General features: G+C 64.5%; 1 protein-coding gene across 25 annotated transcripts in view; it reads left to right on the forward strand.

The window, feature by feature from the left end:
• The window catches only part of MCF2L (MCF.2 cell line derived transforming sequence like), an 89,840-nt gene that overhangs the window by 44,616 nt on the left and 28,446 nt on the right, over window positions 1–16,778 (forward strand). For 24 of the 25 annotated variants that reach the window (XR_009740126.1, XM_061435415.1, XM_061435411.1 and 21 more), the window contains 3 exons: window positions 5,711–5,794; window positions 6,295–6,409; window positions 16,296–16,386. Coding sequence is in view for 24 of the 25 variants with exons in the window: in XM_061435415.1 (XP_061291399.1) it covers window positions 5,711–5,794; window positions 6,295–6,409; window positions 16,296–16,386 (290 nt within the window). In the remaining variant the exon portion in view is untranslated. Of the gene's footprint in view, window positions 1–5,710; window positions 5,795–6,294; window positions 6,410–15,681; window positions 15,861–16,295; window positions 16,387–16,778 lie in introns of those variants that run through there. The other variant, XM_061435427.1, reaches the window with a different exon arrangement.

A 16,778-nucleotide genomic window follows, 5' to 3' on the forward strand; every position in this document is an offset into this window, starting at 1 on the left:
TCGGGAGCCCAGCCTGGCGGGTGGCGAGCTCGCAGGGGGCCTCCTGGGTGGGCGGGCCACCGGCCCCCTCCCCGCCTGTCCCCGTCCTCTCCCCCATCCTGAGCAGTGCCTGCTGGGCACCGGGGCACAGCTGCTGCTCAGCCTGGAGGCTCCTTTGTTCCGTTCCCAGGGACGTTGGGGGTGGGGGTCTCCCTGCCAGCAGGGGCAGGACCAGCAGGGCCTGGCAGGGGGGTGCCGCAGGGGGCGGTCTGCGGCCGGCGTCCCGTACCTGCCCAGCTCCGGGAGAGTCGCGCCCATGGTGACCGAGAACAAAGAGATGGGCCTGGGCGGAGGCGCCTGGGTTTCCTGGTCACGTTTCCAGGGATGGAAGGTGCTCCTTATGGAGGGCTTTGTTGTGAGTTCATCTTTCAATGGGTATTTCTGCTGAGGATTGAGAAGTAATTCGTTAAATAGGTCTTTTGTAAATTGTAACTAATTAGCCACACCCTCACCTTCGGTGTCTGAAGTTTCCAGTTTCATAAAAAGGAGACTGCGAGTGTGAATTTACTGGTGGATGAGGTTCAGAGGGTGAATGCTGGGGGGGGCTGGGGCAGAAACCTCAGTCATCACGTTTACACCCAGATCACAGGGCTCGTCCTGGAGTGACAGCGTGGATGGGGGCGTCATGCTCGTCCCGGGTGACAGTGTGCGGCGTCAGGGTGACAAGGCTGGAATCCCAGAAGGCAGGCTTCTCGGGCTCAGGGCTTCATGGTCTCCCCGCGGTCCCGGTCCCGGGGCAGCGAGCTCCCTGCCAGCTGCTGGGTCCTCGCTTGGCGCCCACGTGATTTCACTGCTGAGGACCCAAGGGCTGGAGGGCTTCGCCCCCAGTCTCTGGAAACAATCTGTTTTCCTACCAGAGAAAGTGTCCGTCCCTTTTCCCACAGTCGCTGGCACCTGTGCTGTGAGCCCCCTCCCTCGATGAGGCCCTGGACCCGCCAGCCCGGCAGCCCTCCCCTCCCCTTGCGCCTGCTGTTTGCAGACAGGTCACCCCACTTCCCTTCCTCTGTCGCTCTCCTCTGTGTGTTCTGTCTCTCCACGTCTTTCTCACCTGTCTCTGTCTTTCCCATCTCTGGTGTGTGCTGGCCCAGGGGCTCGGGCTGGTGGGCGTGTGTTTAAGTGGTGGCTTCCACTCATCAGGCAGATGCCACAGGCCTGGGCGCCTGGAGAAGGACGGCACGTTTGGGCGAGGACCAAGCCTCAGGCCCGGGGTGGAGGTGGGCCCGGCTTGTGCGGCCCGACGGACTCTGCCCGCTATGATTGACCGCGGGTCCCTGCGTGTGGTGCCCTGCCTGGCGGGCCGGCTGGGCTTAGGAGCTGCACCAAGGGCCCGGCGGGAGCGGGGTCCCCAGGAGGAGCCGCGTTTGTTGGTGAGGAAAGGTCTGCAGAGACCTGGCGCCCAGACTCCGTGCGGACCCCACACCTGAGGCCCCCAGGCTAGCCTGGGCCTCCCTCCCCTCCGTGCCTGGCCTGCCCGCCTTCCCGCTCCTTGCTGGGTGGGCACAGGGCAGGTGTGTGTGAACCACCCCGTCCGTCCTGCCCAGGCCGGGCACTCCGAGTGCCGTGTGTTTAAACTGCCCCCATTGTGGCCACCAGACCTCCTCTGGGTCCCACCCCACCCCCAGATCTGGACCTGCTTCATCAGGACCCCTCCCCAGGGAGGCCTCTCCGGGGAGGCCCTCCATCAGAGCTCTGCAGTCAGGGCCTGCCCGCCGCTCATGCATCCCCTCTGGGCCGCGGCCGGGCAGGCAGGACCATCCCCCGACATGCTCCCTTGGAGCCCCGGCACCAGGTGGTTGGAGCTCCCAAAGCCTCTCCGTGGCCTCCGTTGACCCCGCTATCCGTGAGAATAAGTTCAGTCCTGGATGTGCTGCTTCATCCAGAGATGCGTGTCTCCCTGAGGTGTGGCCGGCAGGCCCCCGGCCCTGCAAGGCTCCGCTGCATCCCTCCTTCACGTGGGCGGCGGCGTGGACACTCAGCTCCCCTGACACCTCGCCAGCTTCTCAGCCACACACAACGTCTTCAGGGCCCGTGTCCTGCTTCCCAGTCGCTCGGGGCGCTGACGTTCGAATCCTCGTTTGTCCCTGGCCTTCGGTTTTCAAACCTGCACGTGCTGTGCTTGCCCTTCCCTGAGGACGAGTTTGGTCGAGCACCTTCTCACATGGGGCCTTTTATTTTAAAATACGTGAGGATTCACTTTCTGAGATCAGGAATCTGGAGACTGTTGGTACCCTGAGCTAACGACGCATCGTACATGATGGGAACTGTATGTACCTAATCCAGTGACAAATAACTCCTTAAAAATACCCCGGGTGGGCTGTGAGAGCAGACTCAGCCCCGGTGAATGTAGGTCTCCAGCCTCCTGGAGGGTTAACCCCAGAGCCATAGACCAGACCACACGCCACGGAGACGTCTCTCCTGCCGGACCGGACACTTGGGGAGCTGACCTGGCCCACCCTGGCCTAGGGCCAGGCTGGAGCTGCTCGAAGCCCCAGGCACACTGCTCCCTGCATTCCGGGGGGGGGGGGGGAGGAGGGGGAGGGGTCCTGAGCTGGGACTCCCACCTGAGTGAGCGGGTGGAAGCCCCCACGGACTCTCCACCTTGGACTCTGAAAGGGCATCACGGGTGTATTTTGATAGAAAACAAACGGAAGCCTTGGGTGTGGACGTTCAACCAGATGTAAACAAGGAAGGGAATTAGCTCATGATGGACTTAGTGAACTTCGCAGCCCAGGGCCTCTCGCCAGCTGCGGACCCCTTCTCAGGAGCCCTGCTCAGCCTCCTCTCTCCTCGCGGTGAGGTCCAAGTCTCCCGCGAGGCAGGAGCCAGCCCCCGAAGCTGAACGCCAGGCTCCTGCTGGGTCTGTGGGCCCCTTTGACCCTGGCCACCACCACCTGGGGTGGGTTTCCAGGGTTACCAGGGTCCACTCTGTGTCCCGCCAGCCCTGCCCCTGTGTGTGTTCCCTGCCCGAGGTGGGTGGCAAACAGAGCTACTCAGAGGCCCTTCCCGCGGACAGGACGGGCCAGAGGCCGCCCATGATGTGTTATGAAATCCTCGTCCTAAAGAGAGAGTCCGGGAGTCAATTTGCCAGAGGAAGGAAGTTTGCTGCCGGAGTCTGATTGTGTTAAGATGAAGCGGCATAAAGATGAAAGGGTGGCCCCCCACCCCCCCACCGCCTCTCTGATGCTGCCCAGACCAACCAGGACTCAGGGGACGGCTCTGTGGGCAGAGATTCCAGCGAGGGGCGGGGCGGGGGGTCCTTCCCCTTTGTCCTGGTGTACAGCTGAGCTGGGTCTCCAGAGGGCTGAGCCGTGAGCTCAGCGAGGGGCCATTCCCACTGGCCCCTGACCGGGCAGCAGGCTCTGTGCCCCGGGGCCCTGAGCACCCCCTCCCCCCGCCAGGCGCCCAGCCCCTCCCGACCTCCCCCCTGCACCCCTCCCGCCTCAAACGGCCCTGTGACAGGTCACAGCCTGGAGTCTCCGTGCACGTCTGGGCCACAGGAAGGCTGGGCTCAGTGGTTAACTGTGAGGCACTGTGCACACACAGAGGGGGTCTGTGGAGGAGCCGGGCGTCCCCTGACCCTGACCCTGACCCTGAGCTAGTGGGCGGGGCGACCCCACTTCCCGTCCCAGACCACAGAAGGGGCAGGCGGCAGCTCACTTCCTTCTCAACCAGCCGTGGCCCCTCGAGTGCAGGATAAAGAAGTGAGTATCTCCCCCCAGCACCCGCCGTCCACGGGGGGCCACGTGACACACACCACGGGCCTCGAGGTGGCTGGAAACTGCTCGGGGATTCTCCGCTTTCTGCTGGGCAGCCAGTGGCCACCGAACATGGAGGAGTCGTGTCTGTTCGTCTGAGTGGAGCGTGCAGGCCACTCTGCTTTGAAACCTGAACTGCTGCCCAGGGGAAGGTCTCTGTGACACGCCTGTCCTGGGCAGCAGAAGCCGGCCTCGAGGAGCCCAGGGTCCGTGCTCGACAGTGTGGGCAGTGTGAAACCTGGCCTCCCAGCCTCCTCGCAGCTGCGTGTCTGTCACACCCGACGTGTGTTCCAAACAAATGCAGTGTAACGGCCGTGCTCCACCGCGTCTGGAATTAGAAACATCTCACGTTCTCTTGGCACAATCGTTTCCAGCTGTTTTTCTCCCACAAAAGAAGCAGAGCTGAGAGGTTCCCGTGCACAGGGAGGCTGCACTGCCCCACGCTGCCCTGGGCCGACTGCCAGAGCCCCGGCCCCGAGTGTGATGGGCGTGAACCCCGCTCAGTCCCAGCCTGGAGTGCCGCCCACTCTGTTGGCCCAGCGGGCCAGGGGCATGGCCCACCCGCTCCTCGTCTGCACCAGGCAGAATCACAGGGCGGCCCCGTGTGGGGGCAGCAGGCCCACAGACAACAGCCAGGTTCTGGGACTCGCCGTGCGGCTAACGCACCACCTGCTCCCGCGTGCCTGTCTGCAGGATGGAGGCGTGGCCACGCGGAGGGCGGAGGGTGTTTCGCTACCTCCACTGAGCTCTCTCCAAGGTCTCAGTGGCCCAAATCTCCAGCCTGTGAGGGGCCTGTATCTTAATCCGGGTATAGAAGAACTGATTTAAGCCATTTGCCAGTGACCAGCGTGAGTCGTGAGTGTCTGTAGAGAAATCTCCAGGACACCCAGGCATTCAGACACCAAACACGGGATGTCAGCCATGCGGTACCAGCCAGGAAGCGCTAAGATGCAGGTCCTGTGGGCCCAGAACCCTGGCTCTGTGGCCACCTGCCGACGCCCCAGCACCTCACACACCCCTGTCCGTGTCTGCTTTCCCAGGAGTCTTGCTAATCCTGTTTCTGGCCGATGCCTCCAGGCTGTGACTGGGTCGCTGCTGGCCCTGGTCTAGGACTTGCGGGCGTCGGCTTCAGGCTGTGGACAGGCTCGGAGCCCTGCTCAGGGTCAGTGTCTGGCAGGGGTGAGGTGCCAGGTGTGTGTCTGGACCCACTGCGGTGGCCAGGTTTCCATTCTGACCAGTGAGTCATTGTGTAGACAGCAGGTGAGGGCCCTGGGGATGGCCTAGGCCACTTCCAGGACATGGCTGTGTGCTTGCAGACCAAAGCGGCCTACTCCCTGAGCAGCTGTCCCGGGGCCGTCCTAAGCCCCGGCCCCTGCTCTGCACCCCCGGCCTCCCTTCTGCCTGCCTGTCCCTCTCTTCCTCCCTCTGTGTCCATCCCTGCACCTCTCTGTGTGCCTCTGACACATTGCTGCTGCTAAGTCACTTCAGTCGTGTCCGACTCCGTGTGACCCCACAGACGGCAGCCCACCAGGCTCCCCTGTCCCTGAGATTCTCCAGGCAAGAACACTGGAGTGGGTTGCCATTTCCTTCTCCAATGCATGAAAGTGAAAAGTGAAAGTGAAGTCGCTCAGTCGTGTCGGACCCTCAGCGACCCCATGGACTGCAGCCTACCAGGCTCCTCCATCCATGGGATTTTCCAGGCAGGAGTACTGGAGTGGGGTGCCATTGCCTTGATGACTCACTCTGCGCACAGCTCTCTGTGCGTTGAGGAACAAGGGTTTCTGTACAGGAAAGCGGAGCCCCCTTGCCGGGCCGCGAGCGCTGGTCCCCTTGGTGTCCGCGGTGGGGCTGACACAGCCGAGGCGCGGGGGGCGGTCCCCGGTGACTGCATGTCCGTCTGCTCTGTCCTCCCGCAGATGAGATCATGCACCACGACATCAGCCCGCTCTGTGCCGCCGACATCCGGGACCAGCTGCAGAAGCGCTTCGCTTACCTGTCAGGTGAGTGCCGAGGCCAGGCGGGGCGGGGCGGGGCGCGGCTGGATGTAGTGGGCAGGGCGCGGGGTGTGGTGCAGGGGCGGGGCTCAGGAGCGTGGGCGGGGTGCAGGGGCATGGGCGGAGCTAAGAGCGGGGCGGGGCTAAAGGGGCGGGGGCGGGGGCGGGGCTGGGTGCAGGGGCGGGGCCCGTGGGCGGAACTGGGTGTGGTGGGCGGGCGCGGGCGGAGCTGGGTGCAGGGGGCGGGGCTCAGGAGCGTGGGCGGGGTGCAGGGGCGTGGGTGGGGCGTGAGCGGGGCGGGGCTATGGGGCAGGGGCGGGGCGGGGGCGGGGCGCGTGTGGAGGGGTGCCGGGGCTCTGTGATCCCGCGAGGCCGGGCTCGGGGAGCGGGGCGCTGGGCGGGGTGCAGGAGCGCTGGGGCTCTGCCCCAGATCCCCGCGGTGGGATCTAGGGCCATCCGCCCCTGCGGCCCCAGGGGTGCCGACTGCTGCCCTGCGCTCTCCGCAGGCGGGCGGGGCCAGGACGGCAGCCCGGTCATCACCTTTCCCGACTACCCGGCCTTCGGAGACGTCCCAGACCAGGACTTCCAGAATGTCATGACCTACCTCACCAGCATCCCCAGGTGCGTGAGGGCCCTGATTCCTCATTCGAGGGGTGCAGAGACTCCTCCACGGCCAGGGGGCCAGGGTGGATGCAGCGGTGCCCGGGTGCCCTCCTTGGATGGGTGAGGTGTGGACCTCCTGCTCCGGCCAACCCGCTGGGCCGCAGGGAATGGCCTGGTGGCTGATGCTTCTCTTTTTCGAAGTGCCCAAGGGGGGATGAGTGCAGGGCCGGCTCGCCCCGAGGTTGCGGTCAGCATGCCCCCTTGGCGAGGTTCTGGGTCACAGAGCGATGAGATGGTCTAATCTAGGAGGCCGGCCGAACAGCAGGTGTGACTGCCAGGACCCGGTCAGCACTGGCCCCTCACCATGCAGCATGGGTGGGGTGTTAGGATGGAAAAGCCCTTCCACAGGCCGTCGGTGGTGAGGGTCACTTGGGAGAAAGACCTAGACGGCACCACAGGGTGGGGTGGGGATCTGTGGTCACCGTCCCCTCTTTCTGTGGACCCGACTTGCAGGGCCAGGCTCCGAGCAGCCGAGCTGAGGTGGGTGGTCCAGCCACTGTCCTGGGAGTGACCAGTCTTCCTTAGGGCCCTCGGGCAAACCGTGAGGGACTTCATGGAGGCTGGCGATCCTGCGTCTTGTTTACCGTCACCCCTGGATTTCCAGCCAGGAAGGCAGTTGTTGCTCCTGTCCCATGGACGAGGGCCCTGGACCTCAGGGGGACGTTGCTTGAGTGGGTTCAAGGGTCTCGAGAGGGCAGGAGGTGGAGCTGCCCGTGTGGAGTGGCACCGAGGGGTGTTTGGGGTGGGGACCCAGGATGGTAGGTCTGGCTCTTGGCTTCCCAGCAGGGAGACATGGAAAAGCCACCCGGCCCTGGGGATGGGACACCGTGGACAGGCCAGTAAGAGGAAGGGCAGCTACACTGGTTTCAGGAAGCCCAGGATTTTAACAGGGAGACGGCTGACTGTGGGCTGCTAACTGTGGGCCCCAGTGGTCTTGCTGGTCCTCCAGAGGGCGGGCTTCTGGCCAGCTCAGCAAGCTCCCCTCCGTGATGTCTCCGGGGTGGATGCTCCATGTCCAGGAGGGGCGTGGCCCTCGGCCCACTGTGACGCCACTCCTGTGCTCCCCTGTGACCCTCGTTCCCTGTGGCTTGCCCCCCACCATTGCCTGTGAACCCCAGGTCCGTCCCAGGTTGGGCAGTGGAGCTCACAGCACAGTAAGGTCCATGTAGACGCTGCCTACGGAGGGTCTGAGTCCCTGTTCTCAGCCCTTCACCTGGGAGCCGAGAGCGGTGCCACCTGCCCCCGGTGGAGACATCACCCACACCTGTGTTAGGTCCCTGCATGGAGCCAGCCAAGCGCCCACTCCTCCTCCCTGGGCCGTAGGCAGGGGAGTCAGAGACAGCAGGTGTCTGCAAAGGCGGGTGAGCTGTGTGCTCCTCCCGGGGTTGGAGAGCCCTGGCCGCTGCGTTGCAACCCCATCCCCTGGCTGTCCCCCTCGCGCCCCCGTGCAGGGACGTGCGGCCGGAGTCCTGAGGCCGGAAGTGGCCACAAACCGTCTCTGGCTCCCCAGCCCCAGCCAAGGCAGTGGTAAGCCCTGGACCACACGCCCAGCGGGCAGCCATCTGCAGTGACCTCTCCGCGCTGGCTGAGCCAGGGGCCATGGGGGCTTCTGTGGTCTCCCACTGCCCCCTTAAGATGATTCTCTGGGGCGACCTTCCCTGCCGGTGCGGGAATCTGTTTCAGGTCACTCCCAGGCGTGGAAAGGGCAGAGGTCCTTTTCTTTCTGGCAGGGCAGAGGTGAGCCTTTTCTGGGCACAGCAGGCCGACTTCCCACCCTCTTGGTCTCCCCTCCTTGGGTCACCACCCCCACTGGTGCTGCTGACCCTCAGGCCTCCTGGCCTCGGGGCCCTTGCTCTCGCTCCCTCGGCCCGGGTGGCTCCTTCTCGAGTGCAGGCCCCCTCCTCTGGGGGGCTTTCCATTATGCCCCCCACCCCCAGGCCCCAGTCCACTGGTGGCCCAGCTTCGCGGGCTCACCTGGGCTGTCCCAGTTCGCCGGGGCTCGGTGTTAGTCTGTGTCTGCCCCGCGCCCGCGCGCAGATCAGACAGCGGCTCCTCGGTGAGTGTTTGCTGTACAGACAGGCCTCGTTCACGGAGTGAAATCAGCTTAGGCCTGGGGGTCAGGCCCCCCGCCCCGTCCCTCACCCCCGCACCCCTGCCGCCCCTTCAGGGGGACTGGTACCTTTATCTCTCCCCCTTTTAAGGGGTTCTCACCCCAGCGAGGCGACCTCCAGGGTTGTCCGCGGGGTCCCTGCCAGCACGGCACATGCTTCCCGCTGAAGCTGAGGAGTGTGTGCCTGTGCGCCTGCGGGGCCGTGGTGTGTGGACGCGCGTGCGGCGCAGGCCCGCGGCTCCGCCTCTAGGCGGAAGTGTGTATCGTGATGGTCACGCATGTTCTGTTCGCGGTCTCCTCTTCCGGGTGCAGGGTGTAGCGGGGATCCGGTGGACCCGTTGCCCTTCCACCCGGAGTGAAACCCCACGTTGGGACCGACTGGTCTTTCTTCAGTTGCGTGAAGGGCCAGCGGGGGAGGGGCTGCCCGACAGGCCGTCCAGCAGGCGGGGCTCTGGGGGGCCCGCACGCCGAGCCCTGCCCCCCACCCGACCCCCCAGTGCTGTCAGGGGCGATTCCTGGGGCGTGGTGGGGATCGGCCCTGAGTGAGGGAAGCCGAAGTGCTGCCGCCCATCAGCTCACACGCAGCTGCATTTCTGGAAGGGTCGGTGCACCTTTAAAGGTGGGGAGACACTCGGTGGGTAAAGCAGGGAAGGGGCGCTGCCCGCACGTGTGGGACCCGGCGTGTGGCGGGCTGCCACCTGGTGGCCGCAGCCGGTACTGCGGTCCCGAGTCTCCTAAACTAGGGAGTCCGGAGGCCGGGGACAGGGCGGGGCGCCTTTAGAAACCCCAGGCGGCACCGACTCCAGGCAGGCCGGGGGCGATCTGCAACTAGACGGGCTCTACAGTCCACGCAGGTCCAGTGGACGAGCCCCCGGCTTCCCAGACGCTGACTCCACGCTCACCAAACAAGCTTCCCTTGGTCCTCTGAAACCTTTGTCCCCTGCTCTTAGCTCTCTGTCATCTCACACAGGGACGGCATAGCCAGCTCAGGCCGCTGTGTCTGGTTCACGGTCGCGGATCATTCTGAAGCTCTTGGCTGCCGGACAGGCCTCGCCTGGACGCTGCAGACACACGAGAACAGGAAGCCTGTTCCTGGTCTCCTGGAAAACGCCCCTCCCCCCTCCCTCCCTCCTTGCGGCAAAAGCTGACCCCCTCCCAGTGAAGGTGGTCACCGGAGGCCTCCCTGTGGGCACAGGTGCACACCCGTGCAGATGCACACAGGAACACACATGCACACTCACATGCAGGGTCACAGTGTTGCCAACACTGAGATGGCAGGTTTCTGGCTTTTCTCTGAAGGACCCACTTAGCTGCCCTGCAGGATCCCTGGGGGCCCCCAATACCTGCCCGCCATGTTTGGAAGATAACATCTAAGGGTCACCTTCCTGCACACCTGCTGCCCCTCCCCAGCCTGGGAACCACAGGCCTGGGTCCCAGATGACTTGAGGCCGATACGGATGTGGACTTTCTGTGGACCCAGCTCAGATCACCCCACTGCTGGAGACAGAGGAGCCTCACCCAGGTGGTTTTCGTGGTGGGCCACTCCAAGGAGAGGTTCACGCACACAGGTCACCGCCACACAGGCATGAGTGTGCTCACCACATGTGTGTACACACTGGTACAAGGGTGCATGCACACCCCACGTGTGTACACACAGGCATATGTATGCTCACCACACGTGCACAGATACAGGTGTACACATGCTCACACATGTGTGTACACACAGGTACAGGGGTGCATGCATGCACCAAATGTGTGTACACACTGGGGAACATGTGCTCACCGCACATGTGCACACATAGGTACGTGTGTGTGTGTACTCACCACAGGTACACACAGGTGTGTGTGCACTCACCACACACACATGCACACACAGGCATGCATCACACACCACACACACGTACGCTCATACATGCATAGGACTGAGTGTATACTGCACACCTGTGCGCACACACCACACACGAGCATGCAGACCACACACATGCACACATGTCCCCACACGCAGTTTGTGTGGGCTGCATGACAGAAATGCAGGGCGCTTGTGGAAGGAGCAGGGTTTAAGTGCTGTTCTTAAGCTCCAGCCCTGTGTTCGGGCCACGCCTCATGCAGAGTCCTGCAGCCAGGCTGCTCCCCACCCCATGTGGCTGCTGGGCTGCCCCGTCAAGCTCACTAAGCTGTAGATCATCTGGCCTTCAGCCCCTGGCAGCACCTCACTTCTTGCTGTGGCTGTGACGTCCATGTGAATTTTCGGTTGACTTTTGCACATAAAGACAGAAAACATGTGAACGCGTCCCGAACACCCCAGACATCTGTGGACTGGCAGTAGCTCTCACCCTCCCCACAGGAAACCACAGGGAGCGTCTGGCTGCGTCCCTGTGCACATCTCCTGAAACCAGACTGCACATGCGTGCCGTCCCAGCCCCTTCCTGTCAATGGCCTGTGGTGGGCGCCCTGCCTGTCCTTCTGCAGCTGCCTCTGGTGTGGATGGACCGGGCACTGAGCCCCAGCTGGGGCCACCCTCGGCTTCCTGCCGTCAGAGCGGCCTTGCTCCCCGTCAGGCGGGTGGGGAGCTCTGCTGTAGCCGCCCTCAGGCCCTCGGGCTCACGAAAGAAGCAAGTGAAGACCATTCTCACTGCCACCCGTGGCCGGCCCCAGCCCGTTGGCCCGTGTGTCTGAAGCTCAGGGTCCCCTCCCCACGGGGCAGCCTCTCCCCACGGGCTGTCTCTCCGTCTTCCCGATCTCGTTCTCCTGGGGAGCAGGGGCCACCCGTCTCCGCCTGCTTTCTGTCTTGTCATCTTTTTTCTGTCACTGCTGTCCAGTGTCATTTAACTTGAAAAATTAAAGTTAAATAACATAAAAGTTCAGCTCCCGGCCCAGGCTGGCCGTCCTTCAGTTCCCAGGGGCCGGGGCTGCCGTATTGTGCAGTGCAAGCGTGGGCTGTCCCTACCCGAGGGATACGCAGCTGTGACGTGCTGGTGTCCAGCTCAGGGCGGCCGACCCTGCCCTTCACCTGTGGGAGGAGGACGAGACCCGCCCGGGAGGAGGGGGCTCGCTCTGTGCTGCGTGAGGGGCGTGGGGAGCCCCTCCCTGGGGAGCCCAGGCTGACCAAGCACCCTGTGCACACAGTGGGGCTATGCACCCAGAGGCTGCCTCGGCTGGGGTTTCAGCTCCGGGAGGAGGGAGGTGCCTGAGCAGCTCCAGCGAGGACCGCGGCTGGGCCCAGGACCCACTCGGAGGGCATGGGCGGACGGGCCAGCCCCGACCTGGAGCCTGCACACAAAACAGGTAACACGGATCCCGGAGGGTCCTCACGGGAGTCTGGCTTCCAGAGGGGCGCCAGGCTTATGCCCTCACGGGAGCAGTCACTCCGGTTACAAAGAGGTGGCCCCGAGTGTGTGTGTTTAATGTATTTTTGGAATCTATGTGCTTGGTGGCGGAGAAGGCAATGGCACCCCACTCCAGTACTCTTACCTGGAAAATCCATGGATGGAGGAGCCTGGTAGGCTGCAGTCTATGGGGTCGCAAAGAGTCAGACCCTACTGAGCAACTTCACTTTCACTTTGCACTTTCATGCATTGGAGAAGGAAATGGCAACCCACTCTAGTGTTCTCGCCTGGAGAATCCCAGGGACGGGGGAGCCTGGTGGGCTGCCGTCTGTGGGGTCGCGCAGAGTCGGACACGACTGAAGCGACTTAGCAGCAGCAGCCGCAGCATGTGCTTGGTGGGATTTCTCCCCCACCTCGTGGCTCAGATGGTAAAGAATCTGCCTGCAGTGTAGGAGACCTGGGTTTGATCCCTGGGCTGGGAAGATCCCCTGGAGCAGGAAATGGCCACCCACCCCAGTATTCTAGCCTGGAGACGCCCATGGACCGGGGAGCCTGGCGGGCTGCAGTCCCTGGGCTCGCAGAGTTGGACACAGCTGAGCACCCGCTGGGCCGTGGGGGGTCGCGGCAGTTTGTGCGCCCGGGACGCCTGCCCCATCCTGCTGTGCCCGGCGCGCGTCTGACCCTGACGGCTGCAGAGCCTGAGGGTGGGTGCGGTGCTGTCATCGCATGGGGAGCTTTGTGAAAGGTCCGAGGCTTTTCTTGCCGTCGAGCTCTGACAAGCTGACCAGCAGGAAGAGCCTGCTGCACGAGTGGTGCTTAACGGGGCAGCTTTGAGTTGGGAGGACGGAGGAGAGGCGGCCAGAACCAGGGCTGGGCCTGAGCGCTGTGGCCCTACCCCACGGCCCCGCGCCCAGACCCGGCGGGCGAGCCCAGGCCCAGTACAGGGCCCAGCCACGTCTCTGTGACGTTCGCAGCCTCCCAGACCCTGTCCAAGGGTGGGATGGAGAGAGAGAGAGACGGGCAAAGCAGTGTGGTTGGGGCAGGGGGGCCTGAGAGTCGGACTGTGTCTCACCCGCCCCAGCCCCCGCCCCGCCTAGCCCCATCTCCTCCCCATCCTCTCCCCATCACCCCAATCCCCGGCCTGGCTCACCCATCCCCTCCCCGCCCACCCCCGCCCCCTGGCTGGCCCAGTCCCCAGGACCCATCTGCTCATCCAGGGCCCCTCTGGGAGGCCAGAGCTTCCCTCCCACGGGCCCTGGGGACCCACTTCCTTGACTCCTGTCCGCACCTGCCAGGCCTGATCTGAGACAGACGCCAGCCTGCCCGCATCTCCTGCCAGCCCCTCCCACAAGGGCCCACTAGGCCCCCCAGCCACACTGCTGGGCTTGCTTCCCCGCCCCAGCGCCAGGCTGAGCGGGCCCCTGTCCATGTGGCCCCGGGAACACTGACCCTCCCCCGGGTCGAGGCCCGCCGTGAGCCCTGTGGGCGGGGGTGAGGCCGGGCTGGGCCCAGAGTCTCCAAGTCTCCGCCCGACCCTGCTCTGTGATGTGTCAGGTATGTGAACAGGGCCTGGAGCTGGGCAGGGAGATGTGGGGACCTCAGGCCTGGTCTCAAGGCCGCCCTCGGGCTGCTCAGCCGCGAGCGGGAGGTCTGAGCGCAGCTGGCCGTGCCCGGGCCCCCCGAGGAGTTAGCAGGCCTGGGGTGCTAGAGGGGACCCCCGGGCACGCGTGGCTCCCGGAACCAGAGCCTGCGAGACCGCTCTGCCTGTTGGACTGTTTGGGCCAAAAACGACTCATCAGCCTCGGCGGCCCCTCCGAGTGGCCGTCAGGAGGCTGCGGGTTACGTCTGTGTGTGCGCACGCCCGCGTGTGCCTGGGTCCGGGGGCTCGTCCGCGTGGCTGCAGCTTCCGGGTTATTTGCTCCAGTTTCCTCGTCTGCTGCCTTCAGCGCAGTCCGCCCCAGGCCTGGAGCACAGGGACCCCGGGGGACCTGCCTTTTCAGTGACCAAGCATGGGCCGCCCACCCTCTCTCCTGGGCGCGTGAGGTCATAGACAGGCCCTTCTGTGGGCACAGGGTGGTGGATGGGCCCCGGGGGCTGGGCCCGGGCTCCTGGGGGCAGGACAGGCCACGCGGCCTGGCTCTGGGGCTCTAGTCCTAGGGGTGGAAGGGGCCGCGGGGGGGCCCCGGGTCCTCACATGAGGCTCCTCCTGCTGCATCTGGCGGTGGAGCCATGGTGGAGACGAGACTGGGCTGGGAGAACCCACTCGTGGCGTCGAGCCAGGTCCTGGGGTGGGGCCTCTTTGCCGTCTGCTTCTGGGGCCAGGCCCCCTGAAAGGGAGGACCCTGCCTGGCCCGACACAGTCCCAGGTGGGCGGGATGGAGGGGCTGCTCTGCCCTGCACGGCGGATGCTGTCTGGACGGGGAGCCAGCGCATGGGCGTCCCGTCTGTGCTCACCAGCTGCATGACTCTGGGCAAATGACTTGTCTGTCTGAGCCTCCGTCCGTGGCTCTGGCTGCCTCTGGGTCATTACGAGGGTTGACAGAGGCACAGTCTAAGCTTTGGTGCAGGGCCCATGGGTGCGAGGGGCCCGTCCCTCAGGCTGCCCCACCAGCCCCTGCTGGGCAGTGGCCAGGTGACCACAGAGCTCGGGTCTGTGTGTTTCCTAAACCAGGAAGTTGAGCTGCCTGCTCCACACCTGCTGGCCTAAAACCTGCCCTCCAGGGCACGTGTTCGTGAATCCGGTAGGTTCCTTACATTCCCCTGAAGCGGCTGTTTTCAAAGGCGCCTTCGCCTCTCCGCTGCCTCTGTTGTCAGTGCTGGTCATGATGCTGGCGCGTGCGTTGTGGGCGCAGCAGGAGGCTCTGATGTCACAGAGTCTTTACCGTCTGGCGTTCAAATGCACAGAGCGAGTTAAAGACCCCAAGGGACTGGGCGGTGGGGGGCAGCTGGGACGTGCGAGTGAGGCAGGAGGTAGAGTGGAGGCCTCGGGCCGCGGCCCCCAGCCCGTGGCCAGGCCGCTCGCCCTGCCTGTTTCTAAAAGGAACAGGCCGTCGGCACAGGGGCCGCAGAGGAGGCATTGCGGGCCCAGGAGGAGTGGGGCCACGGGGCAGCTGGTCAGAGGCGGGCGCTGCAGACACAGGCTGTGCGGAAGTGCTGGTCGTCAGGGCGCAGCCTGTGACTTGTCCCCGCAGAGGAGAGGGGCCACTGGGGGTGGGCAGTCTCAGCAGAAGACCCTAACCCACACAGGTGTGCACACCTGCACAGGCGTGCACGCACCTACACAGGAACGCCTGCTCCTGTATGGGAGTGCATGTACCCTCGCAGGAGCGCCTGCTCCTGCACGGGAGTGCACGGTCCCACACAGGAGTGCCTGCTCCTGTATGGGAGTGCACGGTCCCACACAGGAGTGCCTGCTCCTGTATGGGAGTGCACGGTCCCACACAGGTGTGCAGGCACAGGTGTGCATACCCACACAGGTGTGACTGTGTCTCTGTCCCTGCTCTGAGATCAGGGAGGTTTGGGCTGTTTCAGCTCTCATCGTGTTACATAAGGTTTGCAGCAGGCAGAGTACCGCCACGGCCACATAATTTATATGTATTCCATGTATTTCTGGGTTTTATTTAAGCACGGCTGTGGCTCCCGGGTATGTGCAGAGACTTGGCAATCAGCGCTCCAGTTGGAGCCTAGGCCTGCGCTCTCAGTCCTTCGCGGGATTGGCTGGCGGGCGCTGCTGCCCACGCCGGCTGGCAGGGCTGGGGGCGGGTCGTCCCGCAGAATCGCCTCCGGGTCAGCGGTGACTCAGGCGCGTCAGGCTGAGCGGGATGGGCTGTCGTTCCCGGCCTCAGCATCTTTCTCACGGATGCTGCCACTGCGAGAAGCCGCCTCTCCTCTCCCGTCTCCATCGGATGCTTGCGCACTGCCGGGCGCCGCAGGGGGCTCTCCCCAAGCTGCAGCCGTGCCATCAGCCTAGACGGTGATTGTAGACCGTGGATGAGCCGGGGGGACCAGATGCTGGGGCTGACGTAACCCCCGGGCGCAGGCTCCCTGTGACGGGCTCACTGGCGCGTCCACGTGGAGGGAAGCTGCTGGGCTCCGAGTGGAGTAGCTGGGCTCTGGGACGGAGGGGCCTGGCCCGCCTCTCTGCACTGCGAGCTGGGTGGTGTCAGGGCGGGAAGTAACGCGGCGCTGGTCTGTCCACCGCGGTCGGAGCGAGCCCTGTGAAGGAGGTGCCCGGCGAGCTCGGGGCAGCGCCGCAGGCGGCTCTGTCCTGCCCTGGCCGCGGTGCTGGGTGGAGCAGCAGCGATGTGAGGGTCTCAGGGGCGGCCATTCACCCCGAGCTCTTCCCGGAGACGTGCTGCAGCCACGGCCAGACCTCCGGGTGCGTGCTGACCGCGCCCTCTCGTTTCAGCCTGCAGGACGCTGGCATCGGGTTCATCCTGGTCATAGACCGCAGGCAGGACAGATGGACCTCGGTCAAGGCGTCCATCCTGAGAATAGCGGTAAGTGTCGGTGTCGTTGCCGGGCCAGCGACCTCCACGCCTTCTCCGGGCAGGGGACATGGCCTTTCCTGCCCAGTGGTGCTTTGGGTCCTGGCTGGGGCTGCATACACGGTGGGGCCCAAGGCCGAGGTGGACTCCAGCTGGGGCCTGGGCAGGGCCAGTGCACACCTCCCTGGGCTCCTCGAGCTGCTCGGGCACGTGTGTGTGTGCATGTGCACACGTGTGCATGTGCGTGTTGTGTGCATTGTGCATACGTGTACAAGTGTGTGCGTGTGTGTGCGTGCGTGTACTTCTGTGCACCTGTTGTGTGCAACTACTCACGTGGGTTAGCTCTCAGGGGCTGTGTTACACCTTGAAAACAATGTCACTTTCGGTTTGTGTCTGACGCTGAG

This window comes from Bos javanicus, chromosome 12 (assembly GCF_032452875.1).
Source record: "Bos javanicus breed banteng chromosome 12, ARS-OSU_banteng_1.0, whole genome shotgun sequence".
NCBI lineage: Eukaryota > Metazoa > Chordata > Mammalia > Artiodactyla > Bovidae > Bos > Bos javanicus.